At 46.2% G+C, this 10,475-nt stretch overlaps 1 protein-coding gene across 2 annotated transcripts; it reads right to left on the reverse strand.

Moving 5' to 3' along the window:
• Positions 1-1,313: 1,313 nt before the first annotated feature.
• Positions 1,314-8,476, reverse strand: LOC129495600 (protein maestro-like). Of its 2 annotated transcripts, XM_055303268.1 has the most exons (6): positions 8,378-8,476; positions 7,147-7,293; positions 5,901-6,083; positions 2,608-2,763; positions 1,685-1,792; positions 1,314-1,367 (listed from the first exon to the last, which is right to left on the reverse strand). In XM_055303268.1, the coding sequence occupies exons 1-6, from the start codon at positions 8,474-8,476 to the stop codon at positions 1,314-1,316; spliced, it is 747 nt and encodes a 248-aa protein (XP_055159243.1). The 2 variants fall into 2 exon arrangements, with proteins under 2 accessions (XP_055159243.1, XP_055159244.1); XM_055303269.1 differs by lacking the exon at positions 2,608-2,763.
• Positions 8,477-10,475: the final 1,999 nt, after the last annotated feature.

Here is a 10,475-nt window from a genome sequence, read left to right on the forward strand (position 1 = left end):
CTCCGTGTTCTCCATTTCCCAACCTGGACACAGTCATCCAGTAGGGCTTGAACGCCAAGTCTGGTGATAATACGAGAATGTCCATAGGAGAAGCTGGGGAGGCACACTGGTTGGAGGGAACGGGGGAGGGTCGAAGAGGTTTTTCTTGAAACTTTTTACAAGAGCCACATGACTCCTCATAGAACTGGAATTGAGCTCCAAAAAAAAATTGTCATAATTAGTCAAGAAGTGACAAGTAAAAATATATACTTAGATCATAAACTACATTAATAAAAATGTAGTTTTTTACTGCATATAAAAGCAAAACTTCACTGGGTTAAATAGAGCAGGAGCTGAGGGGGCTTTTAAATTTGTTTAGTTTTGGGGTTTTTTGGTTGTTGTTTTTTTTTTTTTTTTTACATTGCTAGCCATCTGTCAATTATTCCACATTGAGGCAGAATCACGTGGTGATTGAATACAGGCTCCAGAAGGCAGGTTGTCTGGTCTTGACTTCTGGCTCCGACATTCACCAGGGCATCTGGGTAAGCTACTTAGTTCCCTGTGGCTGAGTTTTCTCACCCGGAATATGAGAGTAATAACAGTGCCTTTCTTGGAGGGTTATTGTAAGTGTTAAATAATACTTGCAAAGCACTTCTCACAGGGTTGCAGTAAGTATTAGGTAATACTCAGTGTCCAATAAACATTCTCCATAAACGTTACTTCTTATTCCACACGCTACTATTAGCCTGAGGTTTTTCAACACATGCTTTACAGATTTGTTTTTCTCTTTTTAAATTTGCGTTATGATCTTGGAAACAATGACTGTTGAGGGTTCCAAGAAGCTAAAAACATCCTCCAAACCACCTTCTTGGTCCCTTGGCCAACTTTAAATAGATCTTGCCAATAAAACGTATCAATAACAAATTGCAAAGGATCAATAGCAGATTAAAAAATCACTTAAGGTAATATTCTCCTGAGCCTCAGAAGTTAAAAATAAAATCAAAAATAGAAGATAGGTGACAAAGATGAACTTATGAAGGAAAGGTTGAGAAATAAGCCCTGAATCTACATATCCTTTAAATGTTTTAAACAAAGCATGTACCTTTGCATCAAATTCGTCTGGGGAGGAAATGAGATACATGAAAGCAATTTAGAATTTACTTAGGATAGAATCATACAATTCCATGCAATTGCCATCAATTGTTCTCCGAGCATCCCGTTTTCTATTACAATCACGAGAAGCAAGCAGAAGCATCCGAAGAGTTAAAAGAGGGGGAAATACCAGCCCCCCAGCAAGGTGCTCTCACTGGAACAATTTCCCTGCTGCTCTGTGTTTACAGAATCTTATTTGCATAGAGGAACTGCAGGAGCTCTGGATGATAGTGGCTCTGAAAGAAATCAGCAAAAGCGCACGTGAGGGGCAGATTCAATAAACCTCCTTGACTCTACAATGAGTAGATAGTTGTCAACGCAGAGCGTGAGGACGCTGGATCTTCAGATTCTCAGAGGTGGAGATCAGGGTCTGCGTTCCTCTAAGGATCTACACTGCATGTGCCAATAGATTTTGTGCATAATCCTCCGGGCGTTTTGTCATCTACATTGCAAGATGGATCAGTTACGATGGACACATAATTGGCCTGAGTCATTTTATGACACCAGGAGGGCAGGGATCTCTGGGAGCATTCTCTCCTGCCCTCTCACTCACCAGCTGCCGGCAGAGTTTAAGGTTCCGTTGCTCTTCCTCACTCTGGAAGCTGTTTTCCTTTCTTTCTTTCAGATATGGAGAACAGGCTCGAAATGTTGTTTTGCAAGCCTGAGAAAAACAGTATGACCATTCGATTGTCAAAGGCATTAGAGAGTTCTATAATCCAAGCACGGAAGGGCAAGGCACCCAATCTGTGGTCTGGGGGCCACTGAGGGTATGAAAGTAATTTCCAGGAAGTTTGAAGACCTCAACCTTAAAGGTTGTTACCCCTAAAATGACCACATCTCTAACTTGGGGCTGAAGGGGAGAGAATCACTTTAGAGTTTACCCGGTTATTGTCCCATCAAAGAAGTTCTGGATTCTTTAATTCCTAAATTCTCTCTCTCCCCCTGTCTCTGTCTCTCTCTTGTGTGTAATAACCTAAAGAAGACAAGTGGTTTGGTAAAACCTTTTGCTCCCAGTGGTTGTGAAAAATACTCACCCACTCCCAAGCAGGCCTGATGTTGATCCAACCCTGTTAGGACATATTTCCTCTAAGAATAAGACAAAACCTCTCTAGGGGATTGAGAGGCTGTGAGTGGGAAATCTACAGTGAAAGAAGCTAATGGGCATGAATTAATGTTCTCATTAGGTGGGCTACTGCCCCACAGCTTAACCGAGTGCCTCTCGGCCCCCACTCTCCAGCGGCAGGTGCTGGATGGGGCAGGTGGGGCAGGAGCAAATGGAAATGTGCACGATTGCTCAGAGATGACACACTGGGCAGGCATCTCCAAGGATTCATGTGACCACACTGCTGAGTGTCCACAGCAGAGCTGGCGGGAATGGAGAGGGTCAAGCATTGCAGCACAACAGGGCAGCACCACAGCTCGCTTGAGGAATGGCACCGAGCTCTCATGCACTCAGTGAGACAGTCACAGACTCACCGTGGCAACCTGGGGATCTCTGTCCTGTAGATGTATCAGGAGGGAATCTTGAGTCTGCTTAACCTGACTGGTGAAGAATTTCTTCCATTTCCGCCCAGCAAAGGCCGCCAGTTGCCCGAACAAGATGAAGGCTGAGTATCTCAGGTGGTCATTCTCCTGCGGTTCCCCGGGGAACAAAAGGACAGAAACCAGGTCATTACGGCACCAGATGCATTTCCGCCATCCATCGCTCTTTGTCCCTTGGTGGGGGGTGGGTCAGACCCAGTCTAAAGCTCTGAGCCAGCCGAGGTGGGGGCCAGAGAGGAGGCAGGCTGGGTCTTCAATGAGCGTCTTCCCCAGCAGACAAGACCATCAGACTGGGGATCGCTGTGCTAATAATCCAGCTTCCCAGCTCTGCTTTTGGAGAATTTTGGAGGTAGAGATACAAACCTTTGGGTTTGTATGGGTCAAAATTCAAAATAATCAAATCATTTTATTAACAAAAGTAAGTCTCCTTTCTACCCCTTTCTGCCTGCCACTGATTTCCCTCCCATGAATGAACAAGGTTGTAAACTGTGTGTGCATCCCTCCAAAAAAATTAAGGAGAAAAAGAATAAAATGTATATCACACAGTCCTTTCTCACATTTTTACACAGTGGCAGCACACCATGCTTGTGTGTATTGTTCACCCAACCACCTATCTGGGAGCTCTTTGCATGTCGATACCTAAAGGAATTTGGGATGGCCGCATTGTAATTCATTCAACCCATCTCCTGTTGATCATTCTCAGTGTTTCTGGAAGGACATCTCTCTACACCTGTGGTCTCCGTTTCTCCCTTCTGCAGCAGAAATAACAACTGTATTTCTTCCCTGACACCCTGCCAACTCTCCCTGCTTTTAGTACTATTGGCTAATTTGTCCCCGATCGTGTGTCACCGGGTTCAGTCCTTTCTTGTTCTCCACTGTGAGCAGTCTGGTCCAAGTATCTCCCTTTCCTGATGAGGAGACCAAGGCTCAGGGCATTTCAGTGACTTGCCTGGAGCCGCACTGTCAGGTGACAAGAAGCCAGGGTAGTACCCAGTCTCCTGACCATTGGTGAAGGGATTTTATATCAATGTTTCCTGGTCCCATGAAAGCTCCAGGCAAACCAGAGAGAACCAAGCTGGACTCGGCATCTTCAGGAGTGAGAAGCAACTAGAATGGGCAGGGGGTGGGGGGCAGACACTCATCATTTTGTGAAGTATTTATTTTTTAAAAAGATTTTATGGGACCGCTTGGGTGGCACAGCAGTTTAGCACCACCTTCAGCCCAGGATGTGATCCTGGAGTCCCAGGATCGAGTCCCACATCAGGCTCCCTGCAGGGAGCCTGCTTCTCCCTTTGCCTGTGTCTCTGCCTCTCTGTGTCTCTGTCTCTCATGAATAAATAAATAAAATTTTAAAAATAAAAATTAAATATTTTATGTACTTATTTGAGAGAGAGAGAGAGCATGCACACTAGTGGGGGGAGAAGCAGAGGCAGAGGGAGAAGCAGGCTCCCTGTGGGGACCCAGTGTGGGACTCAATCCCAGGACCCTGGGGTCACACTCTGGGTTGAAAGCGGTGCTAAACCGCTGAGCCACCTGGGCTGCCTCTCCTCTGTGTCTCTGCCTCTCTCTCTCTCTGTGTGTGTGTCTCTTGTGAATAGATGACTAAAGTCTGTAAAAAATAAAAATAATAAAAATATTTTTTTAGCACATTGGACACTTTGACAAATTGCTTTAGTGTTTCACTGTCCTCTGTTCCACCTATATGTGTGGGTATGTGCACGCACATGCGCTCACGTGTATAGTTCTTTTTTTATAGATTTTATTTATTTATTTATTTATTCACAAGAGACACAGAGAGAGAGGCAGAGACACAGGCAGAGGGAGGAGCAGGCTCCATGCAGGGAGCCCGACATGGGACTTGATCCTCGAACTGGGATCACGCCCTGGGCTGATGGCAGACTCTCAACCACTGAGCCACCCAGGTGCCCTTGTATAATTCAATTCAATCCTACCCTAATGCAGTAAGACATACAAGACCCTGGCCTGCTAGGGACCTGACAATCATCTGACAGGGAACGCACGCAGAAGTGAGCAACAGCACAAGACAGGTGGTCACGAGTGCTGTAATAGAGATAAACTGTCAGGAAATAACTCTCCACGAGTATTTCCAGGTTACTATACAACCAGGGCTTCCTAATAAAAAACTATAGTCAATCTGGCTATTTGAAAAGTGACTGCATGGCACACCAGTCCTGGAAACTAAGACGGCACCTGCAGAGAGATTTAGACATCTTGGAGATATCTGTTTCCATTCCAGGGAGGTAGAATAGAGACTTTTCTCCCCACGACCACAGACATGACAGGCTTGCGTTCCAGAGCCAAGTTCTCCCTGTCTCTCCAAGTGGGAGGAGAGGCAAATGGGCCAGAAGCTCCTATAGAAATGCCAAGTTCCATAATTTCAAGATTTCTCTTCCTCTTAATGTGGTGCAGCTCCACCTGGGGAATTAGGTATGAGGAACTCACACAAGGTGCTTTGTGAGTAAGTAAGAGGCCGGTTTCCTGTTCTAGAGGTATCATCTCTCCATTAGAGGGTATGTGTGCGTGTGTGAGCGTGTGTGAGTGTGTGTGTGTGTGTGTGTAACTGCAGCAGGCAAGCCGATTAACTTGAAAGGATGGGATCCCAGAGTCCCCACAGTTTCAGAGTAAACGACGTATCAGTGCACCTCTGCTTAGCTTGCCTTGGCACCTGGCAGTGAAGAGTGCAGGTCCTGTGGTCAGAGGACCTGGGTTCGTATCCACTTACTGGCTCTGTGAATCTCGGACAAGTCACCTAACCTCTCTGTGCCTTGGTTTCCTCATTTATAAAGTGAAGATAAATAGTGCCCACCTCATAGGGTTATTGAGAAGAGTCTAAGGGATAATCTAGGAAAGCTGCCTAGCACTGGGCCTGGCACACAGTAGGGTTCACTAAATGCTAACTACTGTTATCATCACATTTGTAACAGAGCACTGAATACACATTGGCACTGTTATCACACCTTCACCATCATCTCCATCACCATCTTCATCGTCGGGGTACGTATATTCACTTCTCTATAACAACAAAAACTCCTCCTTCTTTATATGTCTTCCAAACCCCCAGTATAAAACTGGTCTCTTGACGATCTCTTAGTAAATAAGTTAATAATAGAGACCAGGTTCTCTGAGCAACACACCACCCCGTGCTCCCATTGCTAATCCCACTTCCACTTTAATAACCCAAAATTCTTCTGAATTTTCTCACTTACGTCATCTAATAAAGTCCTGGTCTGAAGAGTGATGTCTACAAAGAAAGAGCCCAAACTTTTCCCCTGGATCTTGCCCAAGATGATGGTCAGAGTCTTCATGCTCTCGTGGATGACTTCAGTACTCACAGGGTCGTAGAGTCCGTGCACCAGCAGGTCTAGGACAACTTTCTTATACTTTCGCACCTGTGAACAAGGTTTGAAAAGCATGAGTAGCCCAGAAATTGCTCCCATGGAGCTGAAAAGCGATCCGACCTCTAATCTTTCAATAACCTAGGACTTGGCCCGAGAGTATGGCTTTCCTCAGGAATTGCTGTAACACCTCTCATTGAAATACAAATGTTTCCATTAACCTGACCCAAGAGCCAGCTCTGTCTTGAAAAAAAGAACAGAAAAAGCAATCTGCAGCTTGGCCTATGAGCATATGAGGCCGGAAGGGCACATCAAGGAGTGTGGTGGGCCAGGTGACCTAGGCATCTGGGGCACAGTGGTACTTTTATAGAGGATGAGACAAAATGGTCACTGAAGTGGACAGATGATAAAAGCAGAGGTGGGGGAAACATCTTTTACTAAACAGGGATAGACTATTTAAAAATAAATTAAAAGCACTGCAGAGGGTGATGTCCAGGTGTGCATTAATCGCATCTGCAGCTCTGCTTCCCAAGGCTGATAATACTGAGGTGTGATGACCCTCAAATAACCCCAAATGAGCCATACCTTGTACAATGTCCTTCCCTTGAATGTGGAAGGGACCAGTGACTTGCTTCTAGCCTACAGATTATGACAACAGTGACGGGACACCATTCCCGTGGTTACATTACATTACGTAAGAGTCCATCGTAGCAGGCATGAGTGATGGAGGCTCTCCTGCTGGCCCTGAAGAAGTAAGCTCGCATGCTATGAGAGGACAGCTTCAAGACGCTGAGGGCCAGCCAGCAAGAAAGCAGGGACCTCAGTCCTACAACCAGAAGGAGCTGCCTTCCATCAATGGCCACAGAAGCTTGGAAGAGGAGGCCAGCCTTCAGAAAGGAATGCAGTCTGACCCACACCTTGATTGTAGCCTTGGGAGACCCTGAGCAGAGGACTCAGCCAAGCCATATAAGCTCCCGGCCCAAGGAAACTGCTAGAGGATGAGTGCTGGGCCTGTGGTGATCTGTCACAAGCAACAGATAACCAGTTCATGAGGCGCCATCTTTCAGCCCTGGGATGCCAGGCCATGAGGGTGGGGCATGCCACCTTCCCCTCCTACCTTGTCAGGGGTCTCACAGGCCATGGTGCCCAGGCCTCTCATTGCCATGTGACGCTTTTTATCGTTGGGGTCCTGGGCTCTTTCTGCCAAGATGGAAAATGCATTCTTCAGAGACTCCCGCCTCTGGAACTTCAGTTTCCAAGAGACCTGGGCAGTAAGCCAAGAGAGTATTGATCTGGGAGCGTTCAGAGTCATACCCATCCCAAGCCCAATCCCTCTCTCTAAAGAAAATCCTGTGTTGCCTCCTCAACTTAGCCTTTCTTTCTCCACCTAAAGACACCTGTTTTTTGCTGGAAACACATTAGCTTGATCTACATAATGAAGAAAATAGATGGAAAAGGAAAGAGGTAGAGAAAAATAATGCAGGGCCGGGGGAAGGTTGGTTGAAGTAGGCTGGGGGAAGCAGGGGGACAGGTGCTCTAGGACCACCAAGGGTGTGCTAAGCTCAGAAGAAAGGGGGCTTTAGACAGCTGATATGGCTGAGAACAGGGATCCTTCATGGACAAGAAATGTTACCCTGCTTCCATCTCAAGGCATTTCCCCAACCTTTCTTACTCCTCCAGCTCCTCCCATATTTTCTGCTCTACTTTGTGGTTAAACACCTTGAAAGACGTGTCTATACTTGTTTTCTCCAGTTCTTCTCTCCATGATCTCTTGACCCTTCTGCAGGGAGGTCGATGCCTCCCTAGTGGGGCTAAATCCAGGGTTAATTGTCAGTTCTCCTCTTCCTCAACCTCTCAACAACATTTGACCCAACTAGCAAAGCACGTCCACAAGCATTTCAGGGAACCTAACGGATGTCCCACCCCAGAATGCATACATCTGCGCCATTAAGATTAGGGGGGGAAAATGCATAAATAACATGCTGGCGTCAGAACCAAGACATGCAAGATCCAGGCAGGGTCAAGAAAAAGCCACCTCCCCACCCTCCTGCGTAGTGTGGGGCTGCAGACGGGACCACAGTCCTGTTCGGTGTTTGAGTGATTACCAAGTCTCCTCATTATTTCTCAGTATTCATTGCAGTTCATTCTATACTTTTATTATTAAGCTTGCAGCAAGCTAAAGTCTTCCTGGCTCATCTTGTTATCCTGTAAACTTTCTGCCCGTGTTAGGAGAAATGTCATCAAGCTTTTTTCCTCAGTGGAGCCACGGAACCAATGCAGGTCAGGCAAGCGCACATTACAAGTGGCTGGTGGGGAGGGACCTCTGCTTCCAATACTTTGTGACAGACCTTGGAAAGGAAAGACATCACTGATGTCGGTTTCCTCTCAGGCTGGGTCGTGGCCATCGGCAGCGGCTGGCCCAGGGTTCCTTTCTCCATTTGGTCCATGGAACTAAAAGAAAAAACAAATCGTCATATGAGCTGCAAATACTCTTCCAAGCCTTATCATCCACAAGCAGTGTCCTACAAGGCACTGTGCCAGGGTAACAACATGAAGAAACAACCTCCCCGAGGCCTGACCTTTTGGAACCTGTCGCCTTGGTGAGGAGATGGGACAGTCTCGTCCAAAGATAAAGAGCAGGAGGCAATGCAGCAGGGGCACCCAGACGGTGTATCGCGTGGTTCCCATCCCATCCTAGAGCCTTCTTGTACCAGAATCACCAAAGAAAGAATATAAAGTTTCTGGGCCCCACCCACACAGATTCTCAAGAGTTAAAGTAAAAAAGTAGCCTGAAACTTCATGTTTTTTTAAAGTTTCCCAATAATGGAAATTGATACTGCATTTTAGAGGGGGCCTCGATATTATTTCTTACAATTTTGAAATGTGCATATCTCTCAGCAATTCTTGCATCCCACAGACACACTGCTACATCATATGCTCCAAGACCATCATATAGGATATGTACTATCACTTTGTAATGAACAACATAATGTCCTTTAATAGTTGTAACTAATTATTTAATATAAATAAGTTATACATATATATTACAACTATACAGCTACAGATGACCACAATGCAATCGGTAATATTTAGACTGTTGATCCAATTTGAGTCCATTTTTGTATGTGGTACATGCTAGGAGTCTAACTTCATCAGAACCACTAACTTTTGTTTTGGTTAAATTTATTTTTCTTTTTTATTTTTTTTACCAGGAGAAATGCTATTCAGGCAGCAGACTGCAGGGGTTCTCCGTGGCTAGCCACAATAAAGTCACCGGAGGAACTTTCTACCTCCTGGTGCCCAGGCTGAGCCTGAGACCACGTCCATCACCATCTCTGGAGGGGAGCCCAGGCATCCGTAATTGTAAAGCTCACCCAGTAATTCCAACGAGCGGTCACTGGACTAGGGTGAGTACTGACCAATTGCCTTGTTTTGCCCCACAATGCAGTGATTTATATTAAATATACCATTGGCCTCTATCCCTGTTCCTGGCACAGAGCTCCTAAACCCCTTAGAATTTCCCAAGTGATGATAATGACCAAGGCATCTTTTGTCATGTTAATGAGGTGACTTGCAGAAAGCCCTTTCTCACCAAAGGATGAAGCTGGTTGCCAGGGGAATAAACCCCATGGTTGGAGAGCCAGAAATTCCAGTCCCATCCTGTAGTCTTATTAGGCCAGAGGGGCTGGAGATTGAGCTCAACAGCCAATGGTCAATGATTGAATCCAGTGTGCCTAGGTAAAATGAAGCCTTAACAAAACCCCAAAAGGATGGGACTCAGAGGGCTTCTGGGTTGTTGAACATGGGGAGATCTGGGGGGGGCATAGCACACTCAGAGCATAGAAGCTCTATGCCCTGTCCCCATACCTCACCCTATGCTTCCCCCAAATGGCTTTTCCTGAGTTATATCCTTTTATAACAAACTAGTGACTCAGTAAACGTTTCTCTGATTTCTATGAGTTGTTCTGGCAAATTCATCAAATCCAAGGAGGAGAATGTGGGAACATCCAATCCATAGCTGGTTGGTTATAGGCACAGATGACAACCCAGACTTGCAACTGGCATCTGAAGTAAAGGGAGAGGGGATTGCCTTGTAGGACTGAGCCCTTCACCTGTGGAATTGTAGGACGCCCACCCAGTATCTGCCGAGAACTGGAGAATTGATTGGCGCTTTGGGAAGAACACACAGGGGCTTTCTGGGACTTGGGATTTTGAGTGCTAAGACCAGGAAGGCTCCAGGCAGGCCTGGGCATGTTGGCCACCCTACTTGAGTTGCAAACATATTTAAACACAAGTGGCTGACCAAACCCCGTCCTGTTACACGGCTGAGCTTTAGAACATTTGGCCCTGACCTGGAGGTGTGTTGGGAGCTGGTTTCTCCACTGTCTTCACGCCTCCACCCCTCCTGGTTTCTGTAATGCTCTCTTGGTCAGAAGACACTGGATG

This window comes from Nyctereutes procyonoides, unplaced genomic scaffold (genome assembly GCF_905146905.1).
Source record: "Nyctereutes procyonoides isolate TBG_1078 unplaced genomic scaffold, NYPRO_anot_genome, whole genome shotgun sequence".
In the NCBI taxonomy this organism is placed as follows: domain Eukaryota; kingdom Metazoa; phylum Chordata; class Mammalia; order Carnivora; family Canidae; genus Nyctereutes; species Nyctereutes procyonoides.

Coding starts and splice junctions, on each gene's coding strand:
- LOC129495600 (XM_055303268.1), bottom strand. CDS start 8,476: ATGGACCAAATGGAGAAAGGAACCCTGGGCCAGCCGCTGCCGATGGCC. Junction 7,294..8,377: donor TGATGTCTTTCCTTTCCAAG/GTCTGTCACAAA, acceptor CTTACTGCCCAG/GTCTCTTGGAAACTGAAGTT. Junction 6,084..7,146: donor CCTGTGAGACCCCTGACAAG/GTAGGAGGGGAA, acceptor CCTTGTTCACAG/GTGCGAAAGTATAAGAAAGT.